At 52.1% G+C, this 25,049-nt stretch overlaps 11 protein-coding genes across 11 annotated transcripts; 6 read left to right on the top strand and 5 right to left on the bottom strand.

Moving 5' to 3' along the window:
* Positions 1-16: 16 nt before the first annotated feature.
* On the bottom strand, positions 17-1,698 carry CDEST_02157 (Putative cytochrome P450; the record flags this gene model as incomplete). Its single annotated transcript, XM_062918316.1, has 2 exons — positions 17-1,324; positions 1,387-1,698. The coding sequence occupies 2 exons, from the start codon at positions 1,696-1,698 to the stop codon at positions 17-19; spliced, it is 1,620 nt and encodes a 539-aa protein (XP_062774367.1).
* A 332-nt stretch (positions 1,699-2,030) lies between these two features.
* Positions 2,031-3,225, top strand: CDEST_02158 (Putative O-methyltransferase domain, S-adenosyl-L-methionine-dependent methyltransferase superfamily; the record flags this gene model as incomplete). The annotated part of the gene is made up of 2 exons (XM_062918317.1): positions 2,031-2,633; positions 2,698-3,225. 2 exons carry the CDS (start codon positions 2,031-2,033, stop codon positions 3,223-3,225), a joined length of 1,131 nt encoding a protein of 376 aa, XP_062774368.1.
* Positions 3,226-3,491: 266 nt separating this feature from the next.
* Positions 3,492-4,783, bottom strand: CDEST_02159 (Putative FAD-binding domain, FAD/NAD(P)-binding domain superfamily; the record flags this gene model as incomplete). Its single annotated transcript, XM_062918318.1, has 2 exons — positions 3,492-4,213; positions 4,279-4,783. 2 exons carry the CDS (start codon positions 4,781-4,783, stop codon positions 3,492-3,494), a joined length of 1,227 nt encoding a protein of 408 aa, XP_062774369.1.
* Positions 4,784-5,236: 453 nt separating this feature from the next.
* On the top strand, positions 5,237-6,114 carry CDEST_02160 (Putative glutathione S-transferase, Thioredoxin-like superfamily, glutathione transferase family; the record flags this gene model as incomplete). Its single annotated transcript, XM_062918319.1, has 4 exons — positions 5,237-5,269; positions 5,333-5,500; positions 5,572-5,727; positions 5,782-6,114. The coding sequence occupies 4 exons, from the start codon at positions 5,237-5,239 to the stop codon at positions 6,112-6,114; spliced, it is 690 nt and encodes a 229-aa protein (XP_062774370.1).
* Positions 6,115-6,911: 797 nt separating this feature from the next.
* CDEST_02161 (uncharacterized protein) lies at positions 6,912-8,907 on the top strand (the record flags this gene model as incomplete). Its single annotated transcript, XM_062918320.1, has 3 exons — positions 6,912-7,008; positions 7,162-8,109; positions 8,165-8,907. 3 exons carry the CDS (start codon positions 6,912-6,914, stop codon positions 8,905-8,907), a joined length of 1,788 nt encoding a protein of 595 aa, XP_062774371.1.
* A 2,095-nt stretch (positions 8,908-11,002) lies between these two features.
* CDEST_02162 (Putative amino acid permease/ SLC12A domain-containing protein) lies at positions 11,003-12,932 on the top strand (the record flags this gene model as incomplete). Its single annotated transcript, XM_062918321.1, has 1 exon — positions 11,003-12,932. Exon 1 carries the CDS (start codon positions 11,217-11,219, stop codon positions 12,930-12,932), a length of 1,716 nt encoding a protein of 571 aa, XP_062774372.1. The 5' UTR covers positions 11,003-11,216.
* Positions 12,933-13,226: 294 nt separating this feature from the next.
* Positions 13,227-14,526, bottom strand: CDEST_02163 (Putative basic-leucine zipper domain-containing protein; the record flags this gene model as incomplete). Its single annotated transcript, XM_062918322.1, has 5 exons — positions 13,227-13,302; positions 13,361-13,687; positions 13,779-14,303; positions 14,365-14,419; positions 14,490-14,526. The coding sequence occupies 5 exons, from the start codon at positions 14,524-14,526 to the stop codon at positions 13,227-13,229; spliced, it is 1,020 nt and encodes a 339-aa protein (XP_062774373.1).
* An 809-nt stretch (positions 14,527-15,335) lies between these two features.
* Positions 15,336-16,597, top strand: CDEST_02164 (Putative WD40/YVTN repeat-like-containing domain superfamily; the record flags this gene model as incomplete). Its single annotated transcript, XM_062918323.1, has 2 exons — positions 15,336-15,626; positions 15,689-16,597. The coding sequence occupies 2 exons, from the start codon at positions 15,336-15,338 to the stop codon at positions 16,595-16,597; spliced, it is 1,200 nt and encodes a 399-aa protein (XP_062774374.1).
* A 725-nt stretch (positions 16,598-17,322) lies between these two features.
* On the top strand, positions 17,323-18,610 carry CDEST_02165 (uncharacterized protein; the record flags this gene model as incomplete). The annotated part of the gene is made up of 2 exons (XM_062918324.1): positions 17,323-17,893; positions 17,943-18,610. 2 exons carry the CDS (start codon positions 17,323-17,325, stop codon positions 18,608-18,610), a joined length of 1,239 nt encoding a protein of 412 aa, XP_062774375.1.
* A 246-nt stretch (positions 18,611-18,856) lies between these two features.
* Positions 18,857-21,249, bottom strand: CDEST_02166 (Putative major facilitator, sugar transporter, major facilitator superfamily). The gene is made up of 4 exons (XM_062918325.1): positions 20,681-21,249; positions 20,388-20,615; positions 19,803-20,311; positions 18,857-19,751 (listed from the first exon to the last, which is right to left on the bottom strand). Exons 1-4 carry the CDS (start codon positions 20,854-20,856, stop codon positions 19,042-19,044), a joined length of 1,623 nt encoding a protein of 540 aa, XP_062774376.1. The 5' UTR covers positions 20,857-21,249; the 3' UTR covers positions 18,857-19,041.
* Positions 21,250-23,066: 1,817 nt separating this feature from the next.
* CDEST_02167 (uncharacterized protein) lies at positions 23,067-24,221 on the bottom strand (the record flags this gene model as incomplete). The annotated part of the gene is made up of 2 exons (XM_062918326.1): positions 23,067-23,989; positions 24,041-24,221. 2 exons carry the CDS (start codon positions 24,219-24,221, stop codon positions 23,067-23,069), a joined length of 1,104 nt encoding a protein of 367 aa, XP_062774377.1.
* Between the last annotated feature and the right edge of the window lie 828 nt (positions 24,222-25,049).

Consider the following 25,049-nt stretch of genomic DNA (forward strand, 5'->3'; position numbering starts at 1 on the left):
TGACATCCACTACACATCAAAATGCAGCCTCAGCCGTCAGGCCCTCCTGCAACACCAAGCGCAGACGAGCATCGTTCCTCGGCACGAACCTCGCCTTGAACGGCTTGGCATGGCGCAGGGGATACATGTCGAACGCGTCATCCGACAAGTCCATAGCCGAGTCCTTGCCGCCCTTCTCGGCGCCCGTCGGCGGCCGGATCTCAAACGCCCACAAGACGTTGGCCAGCATCAGGGCTAAGTTGCTCTCGGCGAGCCGCGTGCCGGGGCACACCCTCCTCCCAGCGCCAAAAGTCCAGTGGTCCCGGGCCTGGGGGTCGGCCATGGCAGCGTACTCGCCAGCGAACTTTGTGTGGCCGAGGTACCTTTCAGGCTGGAACGCGAACGGGTCGGGATACCGCTCCTCGTCGAAGTGCAGCGCCACCGTATTACACACCACGGCGGTGCCCTTGGGAATGACGAAGCCCTTGTACGTCACGTCGGCGTCGGTGAAGTGGCGGATTGCCCACGGCGGCATCGTGTTGCGGCGCAGAACCTCCTTGATGCAGGCCCAGACAAAGGGGAGACGCGATACATCAGACATGGCCGGGGCGCGGTCATCCCCGACGACGGCAGCGATCTCCTTCGCCGCGGCGACCTGGACGTCCGGGCAGGCGGCGAGGTAGAGCACGAGGTTGTGGAAGGTGGCGGTGGACGTGGCCGAGCCGGCGTCGACGAGGCCGCCCGCGATCCAAGCCAGGTCCTCCTCCTCGAGCCCCTGCTCTTTGAAGTCAGACTCGATCATCTGTTTGGCGTAACAAGATGTCTCGGCGGCCAAATCGCCGGTAAATTGCTCCTTGAGGCGGTTCCACATACGCATTTTGACCCAGAGGATCCATTCGGCGTCGCGCGCCGCGCCCTTGCGCGACGGCTGCGCCCAGGTCGGCAGGCTGGCCAGGGGGGGGATCACGTCCTCGGCGAAGTAGCCCGGCTGTTGCATCTTGGAGAGCAGCTTTGCGCTCTCCTCCGTGTAGCGAATGTCCTCGTCGTTGACGCTGGTCGCGGAACGGCCGTAGACGGCGCGCATGAGGGTCGAGAAGAGCATGCGGTGGATGTGCTTGTAAAAGGCGGATTCGTCTGTGTTGTCCGTTGCGAGATCTTGTAGCAGCCGCGAGATCTCGACGGTCTGGTATGGGATGAAAGATTCGACTGCCTTGGCTGTCAGGATGCGATGGCATAGCTGGCGGTACGCCCTCCACTTGGGACCGTACGACATGGTGGGCATACGTCTACCGCCAACAACCACGTCGGACATGGGCATGGGCAGCTTGGATGAGGTCGATACAGACTTGGTTCGGGAATCAGCCGACTGAAGGCTGAATAGCTATAATGTGCCACATGTTTACTTACCTGCTTGTCGAATACGGCCTTAACGGCCTCTGGGCTGTTAAGGACCACCCAGTGATGCCATCCGACCTGGACACGAAAGACCTCCCCATACTGATTTGCCCAGTGGCGGAACTTTGTCAGGGTGTCCGGGGGCAGCTGAATACCAAGCCCAACGTAGGGATTCAAGGCAGGACCAGGAATTCTTCGTAGACGTCGGTCGACCAGCAACCAAGGGAGCACCGCAACGAACAGAACCAGCAACGCGAGAGTGGCTGAGAGGGGCATAGCTGCCAAAATGGAAGTAGAGGGTTGTGAAGCCAGCATGTTGGGCATGGCTGCGATATGGAGTAAAACTTAACTGAAGATGTGCCTCTAATAATCTTGATCTGATCAACAGATTCTATTTAAACAGGTGCAAAAGCGGCCCTTGCTTTCCAACAGCTGAAGGTCGCAGTTTCTCTCGGGATTCATACCATCTTCTCGGCGTTCGGTTCGGCATAGGCCGGGATAAAGGGGTTGGGGGAGACTTGCACCAACCTGCACATGCTAAACCCCTTATTGCGTGACCGGAATGAACATCTTCAAAGTCTTCATCCTAGACCCTGAACTTTTTTTTTCTGCAAGTTTGAGGAGACGACCGGATTCGAACCACCCAACAACACGCAATGGCAACTACAAACGGAGCCGGACCGAAAGACTCTCTCCACGACGCGAGCCTCTTCATGACCCAGCTCCTAGTCCAGCAGCAGCAATACTACTGCTTGCAATTCCTCGACCACTTCAGAATTCTCGATGCCGTGCCCCTGAACCCTAGAAGTGCCCCGTACGATATAGTCGCCGCGCAGACCGGCGTGCCGGAGCCGCGGCTCAGGGCCGTCGCCAGGATGGTCATGACGACCGGCTTCCTCGCCGAGACCCCCGACGGAAGCAGCCTGCATCACAGCGCTCTCTCCGCTACCTTTGTAGAGAACGAGCACATGCGAATTCAACTGCGTCATCTGGTCGAGAAGACGGTTCCGCTGATGGGCGCCTTCACCAGGGCGACGGAGCTCTGGGGTGACACCAAGGCGCCGAACCAGACGGCGTACAACCTCGCTTTCGAAACGAGCCTGCCCTTCTTCGAGCATCTCAAATCTCGACCAGACCTCAGCGATGAATTTGACTCGTACATGAAGAGCCAGGCCGTGGCGCACTCAGGAGCCAGGGTTGATCACGTCCTTCACGGGTTCGACTGGGCTGCACTGAAAGCCGAGGCCGTAGTCGTTGATGTAATTGAAATTGCCTGTCCCAAGTACGACTTTTGTCTGCTTGCTAATATGACAATTTTCACAGATCGGAGGCGGCGCCGGCGCCGCAGCCAAAACCCTAGCCACGGCACACCCCGACCTCCGCGTCGTTGTGCAAGACCTCGCGGGGCCCATCCGCAACGCACGCGAGCAACTCGCTCTTCTTCCGCAGGAAATTGCTGCGCGCATCAGCCTTCAGCAGCACGACATCGTCGACGCGCAGCTAGTCCGTGGCGCGGATGTCTATTTCCTCCGGACCATCATCCACGACTGGCCTGATGCCGAGTCCATCACGATCCTGCGGCGTCTCGTGGCAGCCATGAAACCTGAAAGTCGCATCGTCATCATGGACATGGTCTTACCTGCTCCAGGCGCCGGCTCGTCCCTGTTCGAGGCGGCGCTGCGACAGAAAGACTTGGCCATGACGCAGACTTTCAACGCGAGGGAGAGGGAGGTGTCTGAGTGGGAGGGCCTCATTACGGCTGTAGACGATCGTGTGGCTATTCTTGAAATTCGGCGGCCGGAGGGTTCTCAGCATTCTGTCATTGAGGTGGGATTCCGTAAGAGCGGTTGATGAAAAGAGATTTATGTCGTGAAATCAGCTTTCCAGCAAGTGCAAGTCAAGCTAAAGGAGGTTTTGAATTAACCAAATGTTTCTATGAATAAGTTGTTGCATTGCAGAGGCCGTCAGTGAAGCTGGTTAATTATCAGAGTATTCGGTTAGCCAAGAACTGGTTGAGACAATCACAGACTTGTGGGGATGATCTTGAGTAGCTTCATTTTGTTCATCGACTGGTCTCTGGTTCAACTATGAAATAAATATGTACTCCTGTTATCCAATTACACCGTGGAGGCCATGTCCGCTACCTTCTTCCACTTTTCCATTGACTGGTGAAATTGAGAGAAACGCTGCGTGCATCTCCTTACGGCGGCCTGGCCTCTTTGATATGCGCCGTCATTGAACTCCCGTATGACAGCCTCAACATCGCCAGCAACCAAGGGTGCGTCACAGACTCTCCCAGCCACGATTTTCGCCAGCTCCACGCCATCCAGGATGGCATGATTACCCCCCTCGCCCCCGAAGATGGGCATGGCATGTATCGCATCGCCTACAAACACCACGCCCGTCTCGGCAGCCTTGTCCAAGTCCCCCCGCGTTGCTTGCACCACCCAGATGCGCCAGTTGTGCACCTTGTCCTTTTTGATAGCGTCCGCGTCAATGAAGGTCGAGAAGGGCGGCGCCAGGTCCTTGGCGCGGATCTCCTTCAGGAGGTGCTGTGGCACCTTGATCATGCCCGGTTGTTCGGGCATCCAGAGGGGGTCCTTTTCGCCCTGTTGCGCGCGAGAGTACGTCCAGTCTAGATCAACCGCCTCGGGCCCCGTGCTGTTGGCGACGGTTACGAAGGTGTTGAAGTTATCGCCCACGCCCGCGGCTATGGTGGACTCCCCGACGTGAGGGGCCCATATCTGGCGCCATGATGTGATGTTCATCCGTCTCTTGCCGTGGAAGAGGACGACAGGAAGTAGCTGTGCTTTCAGGTCCGGTAGAAGACAGTTCCGAACTATGAGATGTTAATGCCATGATGCATCCTGGTCATGGGGCGGACAGGAAGTAGCCGGGGCTTACCATTTGAGTGCACGCCATCAGCGGCAACGATCATGGATCCAGTCACCTCCTCGCCACTGTCAAAAATAGCCGTGACATTACCTGGCTGCCCTTTCACTGCAGTCAACTTGAGGCCATGACGAATCTCAACACCGATACCCAGCCATTTCAGCAACATGCTCCTGTTCGCCCTAAACAGGGCGGCCTCATCCCCAGTCCTGGGAGGTTCCGGGTTGAATAGAGACTCCCCAGTCTCGTTAGCTCGGAATGTCAGGTCAACCCATCCAGAACCTCCAAGTAGGCGGTCCACGGCCACCTGTTTCTGGAAAGCCTCGACAGGCACACCGTCTAGCGCTGCCAAGAGAGTGTTGAAAGCCCAGTCGCGGACGGTAATTGCGTAGCCCTGAGTAGCGTGCAGTGCAGACCGCTCAAAGACTATGCATGGTATCCCTCGCTGTTTCAAGATGCGGGCCACGGTCAGGCCGGCGATTCCGCCACCTATGATCAAGATTGGTTTATTGGTCATATTCCAGCTAGTTGCCCGTATGTCAACATGAACACAGCATCCAGACAAGACTGTAACAAATGCAACGTATGTAATGAGTGAATATGGGATAAATTCTGGGTACGGACGGACCGTAAAAACCACTGCTGGCTGGGCTCATGGGACCGGCAGACTCCGGTTCACCACGGGGAAGTCGCTCAGCGAGCCACCGGTGACACACGTCCGGAGCGCCGAAGCGGGTTTCGCGAACGCCGAGACCGAAAACCGGATCGGATCGGAGTGGGCGTTGTGCGTTCTCATTGGTCCGTTGTAGCCCGGTGCAATAACAAAGTAAGCGAGCCAGCACGGCGGTCTTGTCGCTGCCGACCGATTAACGAATATGGTTAAGATGGAAAGCCAAAGGAAGAGTCAACCGGCGCAGATTTTGGACTTGATCTTGAGGTATCCCCATTAAGCCCTATTTTGCTAGTCAGTATGAAGCCCATCAAGATCTATGGGCATGTTGCTGTAGGTCACGTTTCCGGTTGCGCTGTCTCATGGGGAAAAAAAGAAAACTGACACGGTCTGCAGGGTCCTCACCCGTGGAAGGTCGTCATCCTCCTTAAGGAACTCGGCGTACCCTACGAGATTGAGTTTCTCACGGCCGAGGAGATGAAGGTCGCTCCGTACATGAACGTCTGTCCCAATGGCAGGGTTCCCACCATAGTAGACCCAAACCACGACATCACGTTGTGGGAGGTATGTTCAGCGATCGTTGCATCAGGGTAATACTAGACTGAATAACCCTCTCGTCTCTGCTCGCGAAATAGTCCGGAACGATCATCGAGTACCTCGAAGACATGTACGATCATGATGATAAGCTGAAATACAGCACCTTTCCCGAGAAATACCACCAGAAGAACTGGAAGGATTATCAAATCGCTGGGCACGATCTGTTTTTGGGGCAAAAAGCCTATTTCACAATGGTAGCCCCAGCGCCTCCCCGGGATCCCTCAGAGCTGTACCTGACATGATGATAGTTTCACACCGACCAGGACATTTCATCTGTTCATGAGCATTATGGGAACATGGTGCGGTGGGTTCTCGGGGTCGTGGAGCGTCAGCTCGTCAAGACGGGGCATCCGTACCTTGTGGGCGACAAGTGCACGTATGCCGACCTCATGTACATCCCTTTCCATCTGGTGCTTCCAGACAAACTCATGCGCAACGTCAGCGATGACTTTAAGCAGGAGTGGAAGGAAAAGTTTCCGCGATGCTATGAGTGGAATATGCGGATCGTAGGGCGCGAGAGTGTCCAGCAGGCACTGGAGGAGAAGTATCGAGCGATGGACGCGGCAGGGTGGCCGCGCTGAGATATGAGCTCGTGGTACTTGGAGCAAACAGACGTTGAAAAGAACTATCGAATCCCGTACATGGGGTGACTTTCACACATTGGAGCCATTTCTTGTCGACTCTTGGCTCCTCTCTAGATACCATAGAGCGGCTGGGGCAAATCACTCCGTTGTTCAAGTGCATCCGCCTTTACCTCATCCAACTGCTCACCTATCACGGAGCGCCGTAACTTAGATAGCAAACGGTGCCGTGCCGACCTTTGGGCTCCAAAATGGGGAAAAGAGTTGGCGGATATCAAAACAAATGGAATCTGGAATGACAAAACACCCGCCCCCTCCCCACCTCTAATCGATAATGATTACGTGCTGCGGGGGAGATGTCGCTGAATCCACCCCCTTAGTCACCCGCAGGCCCCTCCCTGAGTCCTGAGTCCCTCGGGCCACTGCACTGCAATCCACTAAGGCGCTCTGGGTTTAGTCATCATCCCCCGAAAAGTTCACTGCTCTCCTCGCTACACCTCATCTCACACGCCGACTTACCCGCCTCTCTACATCGTCCCTCCAGGTAGGCAAGGTACCTATTGTAAGAAAACACTCACTATCAACTTGTTGACGGACGGCGTTTACGGGCGCTCATACAAAGTATGGAGATTGTCTGGCAATCAAATGGCACTCCAGGCACCAAACGTTCATTGCAAGATGAGTTCAACTTCTTAGCACACAACTCGTTGCCTCGGGTAACGGTGAGCTAACTTGGATTCGCGGCCCCCTTTTCACCATGCAACAGTTGTCGTAAGCGCAAGAAGCGCTGCTATCATATGCCAGCGGTGGAAAAGTCATACTCCCCGATACAAGACAACACGCAGTCCGATGCCGTCCCAGCTTCAGTAGTCCATAGCCGTGATTCTAGCCCGAGTCTCGGCCGGGTCAGTTTATACAATCCCGAATCCGTCCTGGTCGACTTGTCTATGAGCCCAGCATCAGCAGCATCGGCAGCAAAAACAACATCAACAACAACAACACCTACAACAACACCAACGGCAACGACAACGACGACTACAACCACAGTACCGACCAATGCATCCCTGCCCGTGTCTGGTGCAACGCATACCCACCCTCGAAGAACTATCACTGCAAGTCCAAGTCAAAACGCCGCGTCTGCCGAGGAAAACGCACAACGGCAGTTGCTCTGGTACAATAGACACAGACAGCGGCTCGTTCCACTCAACCTCTCCGAACACCACAGGCGCTATCTCGACGATGAGGGCGCTTTCTTACGACTCCCCAAGTCCACGACGGACAACTTGTTGCCCATCTACAACACCTTCCTGGACGAGCTGATTCCCCTCCTGGACGGCAGAGCCATGTTTCGAGACTACAGCAACGGACTGGCCTCCATCTATCTCGTGCGCGCAGTGTGTCTTGTCGCATGTAAGACGAGGCAAGCGGCGCAGTCTCTGCGGCTGTACGACGACGGGCCGAACCTGAGCCAGGCTAGATTCGCGGCAAGTTTGCTGGCCGGCCTTGACGCTGCCATGAAGGCGGATCTCGAGCCGGATCGCGTCACCAAAATCCAGATCCTGGCCCTGATGCACCTGCACAACGACGGCCCCGGCGGGGTGGACCGCTCGTCAAGCTACCTCGCGCAGGCCATATGTGAGGCCTGGTCCATCTCGCTCCATGTCAAAGTCCCGGTCAACCCGGACCAGGAGCAATGCGACCTGCTATGGTGGGCCCTGCGGAACTTTGACCGACTCAACAAGCCGGTCATGGGCGCCGCGCCTTTCATCATCGACGATACCGATATTGGAATCGACCGCACGAACCCGCACCAGGGCAGTTGCTACAAGTCGCAGCTTATGGCCGTGTCCCTCCGCCTGGGGGATTTGACGACGGCGGCGACCAAGGTTTACAAAGCCAGCTCCAAGGCCACTGTCGACGACAACACGGATTTCCCGACCTTTGCGGAACTTACGTCCGATGTTGCCCTGGACCGTTTCAACAAGTCACACAGATGTAAGTTTGTCTTTCGATTTCGACATGTGAAGTCAACGCTGAATGAAAGTAACAGCGTACCTCCAATTATGGTATCACATTGCCGCCATGCTCTCCTGCAGATACAGTGGGCCGGGGAGCGTGCAGTACGCGAGACGTCTGACTTCCGCTGACTGCGTACTCGGGATCATTACTCAAGAAGGACCCAATGGCTTGCCGCCGCTCCCGCTAGTACCATATGCCATGTCCATGTCTACCACTGTCATCTACCGGGCTTTGCGGGACGGGGAGCGGCTGCCTGAAGTGGCGTACAAAGATCTCGAAGAATGTTCTCACAACCTAGACGCCTTGAGTCAACTATGGACTAGTGCAAAGGGCGTTGCAAAGCTTGTTAGAAAGTTGCGTCGATACACGATCCCAGACACGCTTAGCAGACACCCCTCCGAGTCCAATGCTGCCAACCGGACCCGCAGGAGCTCCGGGCCAGACTCGAGGGAACAGAGACCAAGCACGTGCAGTAGACCAATGTTCGGAGCTCATCACCGAGATCAGGGGTTCGGCGGCTTACAACCCCCGGTTCTCCCCATGTCTGGTTCAGCTCCGGATCGGGACGTCCTAGCGAGAGAAGGCGGTTGTGATAACGAAGTTCTGCAAAGCCAACACGACGAGATTTGGATGGACACTCACACACCACCATACTTGGAGATCGACAGGGCATTCTTTGATTTCTTTGATTATGGGATGCCGAGCATCTTCCGCGACCCGGCCACACTGGACTTTCTGCAAGGAGACGGCTACCAGGGGACTTTGCCATCATGATACGTGTTGTCCGGGCGGTACTTTAAGTTGTCATGTTAAAGACTCCAATGCGGCGATGGAGAGTCCCATGACCCGATTCCGGTATCGAGTTGGATCAGATAAGTACAAAACAAAATACCATCTTATGCTTATTGCCCCATCACATCCTGGACATGTCGGTGTCGGATGCCGCGAAACCGACCACGTGCCGGTCCAATATGATCCTCCGTCCCGCCAAGTCGACTGGGATAAGAACACACCTGACGTCATTGACAGATTCTCCCGGGTCTTTCTTCTCGTATCTCACACCGTTCGGGCGGCAGCTCACGTTAGTACATCTGACATGGTAGCTGAGAAGTGGCTGGAAAACCCATGGCCTGGACGGAGTAAAAGCACTTTCCAAGGGTCTTGGTCCGCTTAATTCCAGCGTATTGCATGAACCCCTGCCTTCTTCGAGCTAGGGGGGTTGTGGGTTCCTCGTGCACTAATCAACCAGTGTGTCCTGTCCTTGCGGCAGCCAAGCGGTTGGCCGGTTGGTTGGTTGATGCTGCAGATGCAGAGTAACCCCGCGCCCCCCAAACTCAGCTGATGTTCGTTAGCACTAATCGGAGATAGCAGACGGATTGATTTTCCTACCTGGGCAGCTTTAGACGTTACTACCTGCAATAGTCGGCAATTCTTTTTGCCACTGTTGTGTGTGCTCGTTCTTTATCTGCCGCTATCCGTTGCGACCTTATCTTGACTCCATGGCTGCATGATCCCAGTCCGGCCAGCGCTCGGCATCTCGGCCTGGCGTGCGGTCAACGTTGACTGTCTCATGAGTATCCCAGGCGATCGATCCCTCGTGCAATATTCCAGGCACTCCTCGAGCCAACCCTTCGGCAAGAACCCTGCGACATGACATGAAAAATATCTCCCATGTTGGAAGACTGAGATACATAGCCAACGCAGAGGCGTCTGCACGTGTGGGACTCCATGTACAAAATCGAGACGCAGCGGCCAATCTCGACTGTGTCTCTGTACTCCACGTAGATACAAACGTGTCAGCGAGTCAAAGGACCACAACCAGACCGCAGCACGGAGTCGGTTCAGGGATGAGAATCAGCCGATTGACTGGTCCGATTGTAGGGGGAAGGGAACTATCTTAACACAAGCCTGCTTTCTTTATTGGCTGCCCCCCCCAGAAGACCTTGGATGAAACAGGTGGGCAGCTCCGCATTCTACCCTGGAGATGTTCTTGGCTAACAGACGCGATGAACCGCTTTCTCCATGGAGGAGCAGTGGGCCTCCACACAGGCGGCTAGCACAAGGGGGAAGTTTGTGAAATTAGTAAAAAGCCAGGGTACCAACGTCCAATTGACATTGTTTAGTTAGATGACCTCTGCGATGTAGCGTCTTCTAAGGCACAGACAACCCTGCAGAATGACGATGTAGGGCGGGGCGAGCGAAACTCTACCAAGTGGCCCCGTCGTCACGTTCAGGATATTGGGGTTTCTTTTGTCTTTCTGCCCTATTTCTTTTCTTTTCTTTTCTTTTCGTTTTTCTGGCGTAAGTACACCTCGTTCAAGCGCCATCGCGGCAATGTCTAGAGAGAACAACCTCCGTAAAACAACTGTTCACTGCAAGTCATCTGGATTGAGAGGCATGCTCAAAGGTTCAAAGTCGGCCAGCTCACTGTCAACAACTAATTCTAGACTGCTCGTCAGCGTCTAGACCTGCTACCCATGGTTACATAGCACCGGAGGAAATTGTTTACAAAGCAGACGCACCTAATGGGCAACAAAAACTGTTGCTGACCTACATGCTGCAGGTCCAGAATTTCGCCAATCGTGTCTTGACTTTGACCCCATCTCCATCAACCTTGTCAATCTCCATGTCCCCCAGAGGAAGTGAATGCAAACAACCATGATTTGTGGATCGGTAGGCAAGGGTCTTGTCACTGGCCCGGCGTCGACCACCGCGCGGAACCGTGTGTGGACTGGATAAGGCCTTGGGGGCCCGTTTTGGCCGTTGCGGGGCCATCCATTCCCCCTCCCCCGTTCCGACCGCCTCGCCGTTGTCCCTCTTGTATCATTGCCGTGCCCCTTTCTCTAGTATTATAAGGTTTCCCTCTCAGGTTTTTGTTATTGTGTTCTTCTCTGCCATTGATAAGTCTGCCCTCGTTTGGCGGTTCGAAACGTTGAAATTAACCAAGACCTCGTTCACACCAGTTCTCGGTTCGGTTGCCAACGACTCTGGACAGCGAGTTTTGTACACTACGCCCCCCGACTTCCTCGCCATCTCGTTTGCTCTGTTCCCACAAACGCACTTGGTCAACCCTCATTTCTACCATGTCGGCATCCCATGAGGATAAGCTGGCAGGCAACGAGCTTCAGAATGCCGTCACGCGCAGCGACAGCGGCAGAAACGAGAAGGGCGTTACTGGCACCGCTTCCAACACCAACGCTGACAGCGAAAGCGTGCTCGTCGACCGCGACAATGCCGACCAGCTCAAACGTCACTTGACCAACCGTCACATCCAACTCATCGCCATCGGCGGCTCCATTGGCACGGCTCTCTTCATCAGCATCGGCACCGGTCTCGAACGCGGCGGCCCGGCCAGCCTGTTGATCGGTTACACGCTTCACTCCATCATGGTCGGTCTCGTCAATAACGGAATGGCCGAGATGTGCACCTACATGCCCGTCACCGGCTCCTTTATCCGCATGGCTGGCAAGTGGGTGGACGAGTCGTTTGGCTTCATGGCCGGATGGAACTTCTTCCTGTACGAAGCCTTCCTCATTCCGTTCGAGATCTCCGCCCTGAACCTGGTCCTCACCTTCTGGCGCGATGACATCCCTGCCGCCGCCGTGTGCGTGGGATGCATCGTGCTCTATGGTCTGCTCAATGTTGTCGCCGTCAAGTACTTTGGTGAGGCCGAATTCTGGTTGGCCAGCGGAAAGCTGCTGCTCATTGCCATCGCCTTCTGCTTCACCTTTATCACCATGGTTGGCGGAAACCCGCAGCGCGATGCGTACGGCTTTCGTACCTGGCAGAATCCGGGTGCATTTGCAACATACATCGACACCGGTGATCTTGGACGCTTCCAGGGTCTGCTCGCTTCCATCTTCTCCGCCGGTTTCACTGTCGTTGGGCCGGAATACATATCTATGGTTGCCGGCGAAGCCATGCGCCCCCGCATCTATCTCAAGCAAGGCTTCAAAACTGTTTACTGGCGATTTGGTGTCTTCTTCATCGGCAGCGCCATTGCCATTGGAATCATCATCCCATACAATGACCCAAAACTAGAGAACGCCGGCGCCGGGACGGCAGAGGGCTCGCCGTACGTTATCGCCATGCAGAACATGGGCATAAGCGTACTGCCCCACGTCATCAACGCTCTGCTCTGCACCAGTATCTTCTCGGCCGGCAATGCCTACACTTACTGCGCCATGCGCTGCTTGTATGGCCTTGCTCTCGACGGCCAAGCCCCAGGCATCTTTAAAAAATGCTTGAAGAATGGCATTCCCATCTACGCCTTCGCCGTCACGATGCTATTTCCCCTGTTGTCCTTCCTGCAGGTATCCAATAATACTGCACAGGTCGTCACGTGGCTCCAGAGTTTAACTCAAGCCGCGCAGCTATTGAATTACGTCGTCATCTCGATCGTATACGTCTTCTTTTACAGAGCCTGCAAGGCCCAGGGGCTGGATCGTAAGAGTCTGCCCTACTACGGATACTTTCAGCCATATTGCGCATACATCACAATCGTTTGGATGACTTTCATGGTCACCTGTTTCGGCTACGCGACTTTTCTCCCTGGCCGCTGGGACACCCTGACCTTCTTTTCTTACTACACCATGATTTTTGTCGGCATTATCACATTTTCTTCATGGAAAATCCTTAAGAGAACTCGCTTCATCCCCGCCGCAGAAGCCGATCTCGTATGGGACAAGCCCATTATCGACGCTTACGAAGCTCAGTTTACTGAGCCACCAACTCGGTTCCGTGACGATATACGGAAGATTCTTGGGTGGAAGAAAGCCAGAGAGGAGGCCATGGACTAACCCAATAGCTGTATAGAAGTCAATAACTGCCCAACTTATCCAAAAACTTTCGATATGCTGGCCTTCATGTATTGGAGCTTCTGTGGCATCCCACTGTTGTCTACATGCTTTACCTACCTGTTTCGGCCATTATTGATTCAATTTTTCCAGAGACATCCTTCCCAGATCCACTCTCTGTTTTCTCATCTTGCTCTACCTGCCTGTGAATGTCTATTGTCGGCGTTCTGTGTTCATCACCCAGACAATCCCCATACCATTATGTCCTAAGCTCCAGTCAAACATTCATTTCTCCCCTTAGAAGTCCCGTGCACACATCAGAACCTCAAATATCAAGTCCTGGAAGGTTTGCGTGTCAATTACTGCTCCAAACCTGCCTCTAAATATTAGCGCAAACACGCAAAACATCAAGTTCGGGGGCGTTGGATTACCCGTGACACTTTACTGACGACCTCAGCTTCTCTGCAAGGTCCTGAAGTCTCTGCACTTCAATACCACCGAATTGTGGTTGGTTTCGGATGTAGTCCCATGCTTGCGTTGGAGTGAGTTCGCCTTCCAAGCACAGGTCGGCTGAGAGGTTGAGTAAACGGTGAAGTAAGTCAGCCGGTGCGTTCCAGTAAGGTAGGGTCAAAGGATCTTCTTTTGGCGAGTGGCAGTGTGCGAAAAGGAGCTGCGCCGAGGTCGTCAAGGCATGACCTGTGGGCTCTGCAGGTTCGCTTGGGTTGCCCCCGATGTGTTCCAGACAGGGGCGTTCAACTCTGAGTCCAACTGTCAGTCGCAATACTGCTATAAAGAGTCTTATAGTCGTTGCAGGTTTTTGGAAAGTAGTTCTAGTCGGGCGCAACTCACGTTAGAACGAACTCCATGCCAGCTAGTATTGGATCAAGCTCGGACATCCTTCCAGCAGAGCTATGAAACCCAACAGGACCTTCGTTGGTTCTAGACCAAGATCTGCTGGAAGGGCGACTGTTTTCCGTCAAACGTCGATGCAATTGGACCCTTGATTCGTGGTCGCTACTCATGCCCCAAGTTTGATACGGCAAGTCATTTTCCGCTGGTGGCGTTTGAGTGCATCCTGTCCTAGCAGTATCAGAGGGTAACTTGATGGTGTTGAGAGCCGATGGCTGCGCAACTGAGAGCCTGTTTCCTGACAAATGACCTTTATTTCGCTGGGTTTCGATAGTGTTGCTTTTTGAATTGATCTTAATACCGGGAGGTATTGAAAGTCCATGTTGCGCAAGCATATTTGCAAGCGCCCAGACCGTGTCGGAGAGCTGCTCGCACCTAGCCGCAAGCTCTGCTTCATTGGCCCTCATCTTGGAGATTTCCTGTTCCAAGGCTTTGGTGTATTTGTCCTTCCGATCACGGTAGGATCTGCTTCGTATTTTAGCATGAATGGAGTATAACCCCAAGCGTACATCGTTAAGCATCCTACCTTTGAGCATTTCTAAGTTGAGCTCGACGTTTGTCAGTCGGGTTCTCTTTTGGCCCTGTATCCATAAAAAGTTAGGTGGTTTAGTAGGCATGAAGGGTTGTAGCAATGGGGTGAAATCCACTAACCTCCTGGGTTGAAAATGCGGAAGATTTTTTGGCTCATAATCGGCTAAAGCTGAACTCCCCGAACAGACGAAATGGACTTGATTCCGTGGTTCAGAGAGATTCAAGACAAAAATTCTTGTACAAACGTTGGACATCATTGTAGAAGGTCTAAATCAGATCAGAGAAAACAGGGGGTTAAATCCATCCAGCGGTGTCTCAACATATCAAGTATACGTGTCGTGCCGGATGTTCGGCTGCCGATCATGCAACCCCTGGTTTCAACTACCTAGATGAGGACATCAAGATTTCCTTTCAAGGGTAGCGTTGACTACAGCCGAGGAAAAATTGGGCTTCTCCAGCATTTAGTGTAGTCTCCATCCACAGAGACAGCTATATCGGTCACCTTTAAATCAAAGTGACCCCATGTCTACAAGTCGTACGCATCCTGATGAAACGTCGTTTGAAGCAGGCCCCATTAACACAGGGGCTGTATTTTGCCATCCATGTCGTAAGGGACTAAATGCCGGCACACCGGACATCGTGTAATCAATTCTTCCTAAAAAGGCAATTCTGATTACCGACACCAACACCCTACGCACGAAGCCATTTGATCGGTTATGCCTACCACAACTTATAGTTTGCTATGGTGCGTCACCTCCCACTGTGCGATTGAATATATATCATCTGAATAACACTCGTTGAGACTTTACTTTGACTTAGTATCATTTCTTCTTCAGTTGTCTGCATGCGAAGCATTTTACGAGCTCTAACTTCCATCATAACAAGATTTGTTTTTTGCCTCTTTATTATCGCCACTTATTAGACTCACTTCTTCTCCAAGTTCTTCCACCACCACCAAGCCTCACAATGCATCTTTGTTTAACGTTATTGGCGTATCTGGCCACGATGCATGCCACTGCTGCGGCATTTCCAGCTCGATGCAAGTCTACAACCCAATTTGGGAAGGCGATATACACAATCACAAACGACAATGCCAACGCTGTTGTTGCTGTACCTATTTCACGTACTGGAATGCTATCCAAGGGAACTTCGATAATGACCGGTGGCATGGGTTCGAACTTCATCGACGGCATCACCAATAAGCCAGCGGCACCGGATGCTTTGGCCTCCCAGTCGGCCCTGACTGTTGCAGGCAACGTAAGAACCCAATGTCGAGCCGCCCCGCGTGAAGAATTTGCCAACTAACCATATCTCTTCAGCACTTATTCGCCGTTAACGCCGGGTCTAACACCATCACCATGTTTGAAATCGATCAATCCAATCCTACCAAACTGACTATGGTTGGTCAGCCTATTGCAGTTCCTGGTCAATTCCCCAATACAGTCGCCGCCTCGCAAAAGAACGGACTCGTATGCGTAGGATCCTCCGGTGCCGTTTCAGGCATCTCTTGTGCCAAATTCTCTGCCAATGGCGTCGCTGCCATGGACACGCTTCGTTCAATTGAGTTGAACCAGACCACTCCACCAGCTGGGCCAACCAACACCATATCCCATGCGTTTTTCTCCAATGACGAAAAGACTCTGTTCGTAACGGTCAAAGGGGACCCGGAGAAGAAGAAAACCGGATTCCTTGCCGCTTACCAGGTTGAATCCGGCAGTGGTTGTTCACTCGTCAGTGAGCAAGGCATGCGATCATCACCAAACGGCACTGCCGTACTCTTCGGCTCGTCCACCATACCCAACACCACCGATCTATTCACCACGGATGCGTCATTCGGTGCCGCTGTACTATCAGTTGACGCACGCACAAACGCGGCCACTGTCAAGGGGATGGCGGCTGTTGACGGCCAGAAAGCAACTTGCTGGGTTGCAGTTTCCCCAGCAACTAACACCGCTTTTGTCACTGATGTAGGGACAAACAGATTGGTGGAGATGTCGGTGACTGATGCAAGTATTAAGAGTGTTATAGATCTCGGCGCGAACAATGACCCGGGCCTCACTGATCTAAAAGCTGCGGGGAAGTTTATATATGCGCTCAGCCCTGGAAACGGCACAACTCAGCCGGCAATAACAGTGGTTAATGCGGTTAGCAAAAAGCAGGTTCAGCATTTCCCACTCGAACAGCTCGGGGTTGGAAAAAATGCTCAAGGGATGGCGTTGCTGGTGTGAGGTAACGTCTCCATATTGCGATATTTGAGCCGGACTCCCATAGATCGCTGGTACGAATGCGCAAAAGCGATTCTTCGGTGTGCTACTCTTGATTGTCTCATTAGACTTCATGAAAATCCATTCCATTGGAAAATAATTCAACTTTGTCCGCGTTCTTCGTTGTGTTGGTTTCGTGACTCTGTTTCAACGAATGCCAGGGAAGATCTCAAAATGTCTGCCCCACACTGCATTCGATAGTTGACTCCTGATTATGTACAGCCCCATCTCCGAAATACTCAAAACTTAATGATTTGGCGCCAACGTTTTCCTTTGAAGATATTTGAGCATCTAGACTAGGCATTGCGCAGACTTGGACAGACGAAATCTGATGACAAACCAACAATGTAGTCGCAGGACGGTATCCCAGCGACAACAGCCATTCGTACCCATCCGGCGGCACAAACAGAGACAAAGACGAAATAAAAAACGACAATTCTACAACCGATGCAAGCGGCTGCAATAAACTTATGTGTCTCAATTCAGGGTTTCTAGCCCGGCAAACTAGAGCGATTGCGGCTGCCAAGACACAGCTGGCTCTTGACAGAGCTTACAAAATTCCAGAATAGCAGACAGTCACGAGGGGCTGGATTTCAGCCACATTAGATCTTCGTCCGGACTCGATAAATGGCTTTTGGAGCTGAACATAGGTGGCAAAACCCCAAAGGATATATAAGCAGACCGTCTCGATGTGGTCCTTTTCAACCGGAGTTTCGTTGTACCTCATATCTCTCCTTTACTACAATATGGACCTTTGCAATGTCTCAGCTACGGCTGAGATCGGAGTGAACAGCACTAGCGGAGTCACCCTTCTGTTTCGCGACTTCAATGAATCACGACACAACATAGCGGCTTGCGGCTCAGAGACTTACCTGCGGCCTGACCCTGGCGGTTGTCTCTTGCCATGGCCGTACACAATGGCATGGATCCTGATCCACCTACCAGTTACTGTGTTGCGAGTAACACGCTGGGAGAAAGTGCAGACACTTTCAATCATTTTGGCGTTTTTCAGCGTTTACTTCACAGTCCAGGCATACACGACTGATCTTATCCCGGCTAAGATCCTGGTCTGGATGCCTCTGGCGCTTGTGTTAGACATTGGAGCCATGATGCAGCTCGTTTTCCTAATCGTCGACGAAAATGGTGCTACCATACTACGAAGTGCACTCAAGGAGTCAATCGTTCGGCCATTCCTCAAGGATAGAGTTGAGGCCATACCTTTCACAGGAGAAGCAGACAATGCCAATACCGAAGACAAGAGTGAGCCATTTCATTCCCCAGGGTAAATGTTGCTGTCTAACTTGATAAGCCAATCAAATACAGGTTGTGTCTCTTAGGCCGCTGCCAGTCCCTTCCGGCCGCGGGTTGATTGGCCAAGCCTGGCTGACAGTCCTTGCACTCACCCTACTTGCTGCTTTACTAGTTCTGCAACTCATCGGCCTAGTAGCAGCAATCAAAGGGCGCGGTCAAGAGGGCCTCAAGGCCGAATGGTGCTCGCCAATGTTTCAGTCCGCCGAAGCTGTGCTTGTCAATTGCGAAACACCACCTACTCGGGTTAAAAAGAGCTTCAGTCAAGGGATTGGTTGCATTTTGCTGCCGGCGGATGAGCAGTACCACTGGTTGAATATAACAGTGGCTGTGTTACTAATTAGCGTTGTGTTTGAGTTCTTTGATGCTGCCATCCTAGTGCTGGTAGGGAACAATACGCGATGGTGGAAAGCGAGGATGAAGAGACCATGGTTCACCATGTTCACCGGCAATGCCGTACTTCTCTGCATCCTTGTCTCTGGTGTTATAAGCAGCTCGCACCTCCCAATTGGTGTTAACCGTACTGTTTGGGTGTTCAAGTACGAGCAGAGCGTCCGTTCCGCTATAGTCTGTCAAGGGACACTGATATCCGCAGGTGTCAGAGGCTCAATCATCGGATGGACAGATGGCTTTTTGTCTAGTTGGGGAAAAACCTACTCTGGTTTTTGATGTAGAAGACATACGGTGTGGAATTCAGTCGAATAGTACGCCATATTAAGTTGGGTTCTACATGTATGTATGCCCCGCGAGCCAGGTTCTGACATCAGTCCCAGGCGCACGCTGCGTCATGACCATTAACCAAGCATCAGTCACAAAGAGGGATGATGATAGCGAGTGAGTGCATGCTTGCATTTATGCATCACTTGAAGTCTAAACGAAAATGACTTGCAATTTGATATGGTATCACATGGCTTCAAGTGTTAAACGCGTTGGTTCCAGGCTGTCTTTGATCTGAATATGCTAACCCTGTAACTTGACCTTTGTGCATGCAGACACTCAGTGGAAAACATATTCTCTGATTGTCTTGTTGAAACCGCATTCCGGAATATTTGAGAGCTCGGAGAGATCGCTTCTTCGCTTCACGATGACGAATAACTCAGCTAAGACTTGGCTGGCGGGCTGACTGTGTCCTCGAGCTGAGTGACGTTGCCGTTTGACTTCTCCATGTTCACCGAAGAGCTCTCAATGTCGGCATGCTTATGTTTAACATCGTCCTTGAAACCAAAAAGGTCGTTCATGCCTTCCAACGAAAGACCTTTGGTCTCGGGGATGAAGAACCAGACGAAGATGGTCATGGAAAAACACCAGACGCAGAAGAAGATGTAGGTACCGTAGCCGCCTGTACCCAGAGTCTCCAGCATCGGAGGGACAGACCTGGAGATGACGAAGTTGAATAGCCATTGTGTCGCAGCGGCGAAGGAGACGTTGGTGGCACGCAGACGAGTGGTGGCAATCTCGGAAACGTAGATCCAACAGCAAGGGCCCCAGCCAAATTGGAACATGCAGGCGAATAGGAAAACGCAAATGAGAGCAATGTAGCCAGCAGCAGTCACCTGGGCATCTTCCGAATCTTGAGGCCTCGCCACTGCGATGAAGATGCCAATGTAGAGCATGGTCGAGCCCTGGCCTATGCCTGTCCAAAGAAGGGATTTGCGGCGACCGAGAGAGTCGGCGACAAAAACGAGGAAGACAGCGACTGCGATGAGCTTTACTAGGCCGTAGATACCGGTAGCAAAGAGCTCGTTCTGGGTGCCTCGGACTCCAAGACTGGCAAAGATTTGAGGGGCATAGTAGTTGATCGCGTTGGTACCTGTACCTGTTAATTCAAGCACGAATATAACTTGGATGGTGCGATACTTACCAGTCATTTGCTGGAAGAACATGAGCAAAATTGAAATGATGGCCCGCTTGCGGTTGGAAGGGACGAGCCACATCTCTCTTTGCAGGCTCATCCAGGTGGCACCGTTGAGAATTGCGTTTTCTTCTTCGATGGCAGCCCTGATCTCGGCGAACTCGGCAGCCACGTAAGGATGGTCAGGAGGCAAAGCGCGGATGCCGGAAAGGACGTTGAGAGCCTCCTCCCACTTGTCCTGCTTGGCGAGGTGGCGAGGTGACTCGTTGCAGAGAAACATGGAGATCATGAGGAGAAGTGGGGGGATGCCCTGAATGACGAGAGGAATCATGTAGCGAGCGGTGCCTCTGACGTGCTGTTGACAGGCGAAATTGATCCAGTAGCTCAGGAAAATGCCAAAGACGATGAACAGTTGATAGATGCCAGTGAGACCACCGCGGATAGCTCGAGGGGCGTTTTCAGCGACGTAAAGGGGGTTGACCATGGAAGCGAAGCCAGTACCGAATCCGGAAATGAATCTGTTCGCAGAAACATCAATCAGTATAGGAATTCTCCAAACTGGTACCAGCATTGAGTCGGGGTAAAAATTCTCACCTGCCGACATACATAGCCGCCAAGTGACCAGAAGCAGCAGCCTGAAGAACAACGCCGATTACGGAGATACCACCAGCGGCCCAAATAAGGACAGGACGACGACCGTATCTATCGGCAGCTTGTGCTGCAAGGAGAGCACCAACGAAACAACCAGCTTGCAGAGTAGAGACAATGTTGGCACTGAGGTTAGCACGGTCGACGGAGGACAGATGTGTGAGATTGTAGAGCCTGTAACAAGTTGGTGATATTAGACATTGAAGGGAGGAACCAAGTAATTCCGGGTGGAAGCATACTCTTGAAACTCCTCCATACGGAGTACACCGCCAATGACACCGGTGTCGATACCGAAGATGAGGCCACCAAAGCAGGCAGAACACGCGAGAGCATAAGCCCTCCATCCGTAGATCTCGGGGGGGTCCTCTTTCATCGCATCGTTCTTGACAATCTTTTGTAGAAGGGAGGTGCCCATAGTGGCGGTCGGCAGGGTATTCCGTGGTCGTGGTCAGAAAGCAATTGCTATGTGGATGTCGTGGATCTTGGATTTTTCCAAACGCAGAGCCTGGAAGCGCAAGTCTGTCGGGCAAGAAATGGAGCCCTTCCCTCAGGTCGAGATCAAAGGGCCCGAGTTTTTATAATTTCTCGCTGGCCCTCCACCTACACAAACACCACGGCATTGAGAGAACGTAGAGTCTCCGCGGATCCGGTCGTCCCCCCGGTAGAGCGCAAAGAGTTGGCCATGTCGTCTGTGAGGAGAAGAAAGGCGGAGTCTGGAGATTCACGCGCTGGGCAAGGCCAAGAGAGGCTGGGCAACTGGGGATTTTGGCTGACACGAGACGTGAAAGGCCCAAATCACACAGTCGACGCGTAGGGCCGAGCGTTGGCATTTTTTGGCTTTCGAACTTGGCTTGTGGATGTTTATGAGCAGAGGCGGGGATTGCGCTTAGCCAAGGTGAGCGGCCAAGGCCAATCCATAGTCCGGGGACAATCTCAAATTCTCAATGGTGGAAGAGCCTCCACGCGAATGCCCAGAAATCTCGACTTGCGGGCCAAGATGGAGGAATATCAGCCCACAAATCGCGTCGAAAGACCCCGGCGGAAACCACAGGCAACGGGCGTACAACACCTAGGTCCAGCTGAAAATGCAATCAAATGTCAATCCCAACAGACCCGCCATCCTGGGCCGTCGCTACCCCGGCAAAATAGTGTCTCAGTGCTGTACAGACACAGCTTTCATAGGTCTTGCCAACTATCCCGCTCCGGGCGAATCATGCCTGTGAAGGACCGAGGTATGCAAAAAACGTCATCGCCCGCGACGGAAGTGGGGCAGAAGCAATACAGTGCCACGTTGGTTTGAGTAGATAATATTGTAAGATCTTTGCTCTTATACCCTTTTTCCAAAACTACTAGCAATCATAGTCACTAACAAACAAAGACGCGAGGGATGAAGGTTCAAGTTTTTGCATGAGAAGAAGGGCTTGCAGCTGGATAGGGGGGTGTTGTGATGTAAAGGTAGATTGGAAACTGGGACGAAGCGCTGCGCTTGTACAAGCAGCTTCTCTTCTTGCTGCTGTCCAAGCCGTGCTTCGAATCTAGCAATTCGCCTCTTTTCAGACTCGTCGTTGCGGGCCCATAAGCCGTTCAGCCCATACCGGCTTCCATCTGCATCATCTGGTCACATAAGCATTGTGAATAGGTATTCTAGTCACCTATTTACCTGCTTAAGTGTTTGAAAATACAACATTGTGTGTAGTTATTCACTGATATCACGCAGCAAAAGCCCTATTTGCTTCATTTACAGATCCTGTAGGGCGAGACGAGCAGAAATACCGTTGTAATCGCGTGTAGAGCTATTACTTGCACCTAAAGAACTTCAGATCGTTTTGAAAGGAAGGAAATAGTCTGTAAAAAGTGATGAGGTTTTCATCCCTCGCCATGAGTTGACGGTTTAATGTCATTACACAACTAGATGAAAGCTTCATTCTTGATTGCAACACGCAAAACACAATAGGATATATGAAACACTTGTCATGGCTCTAGAAAAGCTCAAAGAAGAGGTAAAGGAAAGGTCCCCTATTCGCACACACACACCCTTTGTGATCGTTTCAACTTCTGTTGACCGTAAGACAACCTCAAGCAAGACTCCTCAGACTAGTCTACACATAGTACATAGTCATGAATTACAATAGAAATTCAATTAGACATTGAGGATACAACCGTTTTGTAGGAAGATTGTTTGGTTTTCTGACCAGACGAAACACCTACGACATGAATCTATAGTTTATCCACATTAAAGTTTCTCGCTTGCGCCGGCATCAAGATTGCTATGCGTAAATGTTTTTGTATTGCCAGGGTTTGTACGTTACCTTCAAAATTTACCAAGCACTGTTGTACTTTCGAAAATCTAGAATGAAAGATCCTTCCTGCAGAAACCGATAGCTCATGACGACGAGGACGAATAAGAGAAATAGCCAAGACACTAAGTACAATCAACAGATGTTAATAGACTAGCTCGTCTAAGTAACAACAATCCCGAGTTCATTCTAGCAACTTCATGTAATTCTAAGCGCCCAAGCCTTCCTTGTTAATTCCCAAACTAAGCCATAAAGCAACCAAACTTCTATAATGCTACAAGACGGAGAAAGAACCAACAAAATGAAACAAGCATCCATATATCATAGCCTATGACTTCCAGAAATTGGTAGTGTTGTAAGACCTTCCAAATCTCATCTTGATCACTTCTTCATCGCGCATGTTCAGGCCCGGCCCGCCAACAAGCGTCTTCTGGTCGATATCGAAGCACTTGGTAATAACAGACACGTCGCAAAGAGGATAAAGCTGCTTGTGCTCCATGTCACAGAAGAGCTTTTGCCTCGTCGACACAATGTCCCAGCCATAAGAAGTCGCTGATTCGCAGATCTCGCGGACGTCGGTGTTCTGGTCGGAAAGGATGAGATGGGTGGTGTCGTGGTTGCCGCTGCGGCCCTCGACGCGGGCGTCCCGGCGCTTCGACTTGTTGACCTTCTTCGGGGCCATATACGCTCCCTTGTCCCATGGGTGCTCAGGGTCGTCAAGGACCTTGCTCAGGTCCTCATCGGCGCCATTGCCGTTCTTGTACTTGAGTCTCGGCTTGAACATGGGTGGAATGGCGTCGGGGAGAAGGTTGCCCCAGAAGGAGAAGCGAGGTGTGCTCTTGCAGAGGGTGTCAAGGTTTTCGTAATACTGCTGCAGCTTATCTTCGTTGGGCTGCATGTCGTTGAGGTGGAAGCTGATAGCGCGGGCGTTGATGTCGTTGTCGTGGTTGGCGTCTAGCCAGACGCAGCGCGGCGCCTCAAAGTCGGAGCCGATGCGGTTCTCGCTTGCGAACCAAGATTGACCGCACTTGTATCCGGTGTCGCCGTAGAAAGCACCGGAGATCTTGCCGTTAGACACTAGTACAGCCGAAATGCAGATGGCGTCATTGTCCATCTGAGAGAGCATGACATAGTAGGGGTCGGCTTGCGAGTACTTGGGCTCGGTTTGGGTGTGTTCGATCACAATGTTCGTCTGGGAGCCTGCCTTGATATTATCCTTGTTAGGAGTATACTGGCCGATACGATGGCCATCTGCAGAGATAGTGTTAGAAGTATTATTAACACAGCAAGAGATATGCTTACCATCGTCCCAGATTGCGATGTGAGGTCGCGGGCCTCCAGCCGTAGTGGTTCTTTCACCACTACCTAGAATGATCTTGACACTAGTCTTTGCCTCAGCTGGGGTAGGCTTTTCGAAGGCGCCTGAAAGGCTAAGGGAGGCGAAGAGACCTGCGGCGTCAATTGCGAAACCTAATGCTGCCATATTGGAGAAGGGCGTGAAAAGACAGGGTATTGCAAGCAAAACAAAGCGAGCTTGTTAGAGAAATGATGGAGGAAAATATAAGTGCTTTGAGTGCAGATGATGTTGATTGCGGTGATGTAATAGTCGTAGTACTGTAAATGTTGTTCCTAAGGTTGATTTGATGACGAGGAGATGGATGAAGATCGAACGACACGTTCCAATACTTATACTATGTTGCTATGCTAAAAGATAGATACAATCTACGTGTCTCTCGCCAGGCCTCACCCGCAGCTGTGTGACAATCTTCACTAAGCACTTCCATGTGCAAATGGATGTAGGCTCGACTTACAAAATTCAGCCTCATAATCAGCAGATAACGAAACAAACCATTCAACCACTTTGATAGGTCGGTTTTGCTGAACTGTCTCAACCAACGGACCTCAACACGAAAACCCTACCACTACCCCATGCTATGACTTGCCCCCAGAGTGGATTCTCGAATCCTGAGCCTTGGGGTTGGTTTGAACAAGAAAACGTACAAGTGAAGCTGGAAAAAAGAAACCCCCACAAGCAAGGCAATGTAAGAATACTAAAATAACGACGCTGCGTGGTGAACCAACAAGCCCCATGGGGGTCTTTGGACCCGAACCCCAATGAGTGTTTGGATCCAGACCCCAATAAGTGTTTGGACCCGAGCCCCAATGAGTCTTTGGACCCGGACCCCATTGAGTCCTTGGTTTATTTCTGGAACTGTAATGGATCTCCAGCTGGGTGATCCTAGCTTCAACCCCAACAGCAAGGCACTTTCGGTCGTGATAGCTTCATTGGCGTCCTGCCTCCATTTCTCAC

This window comes from Colletotrichum destructivum, chromosome 1 (genome assembly GCF_034447905.1).
Source record: "Colletotrichum destructivum chromosome 1, complete sequence".
NCBI classification, from domain to species: Eukaryota; Fungi; Ascomycota; class Sordariomycetes; order Glomerellales; family Glomerellaceae; genus Colletotrichum; species Colletotrichum destructivum.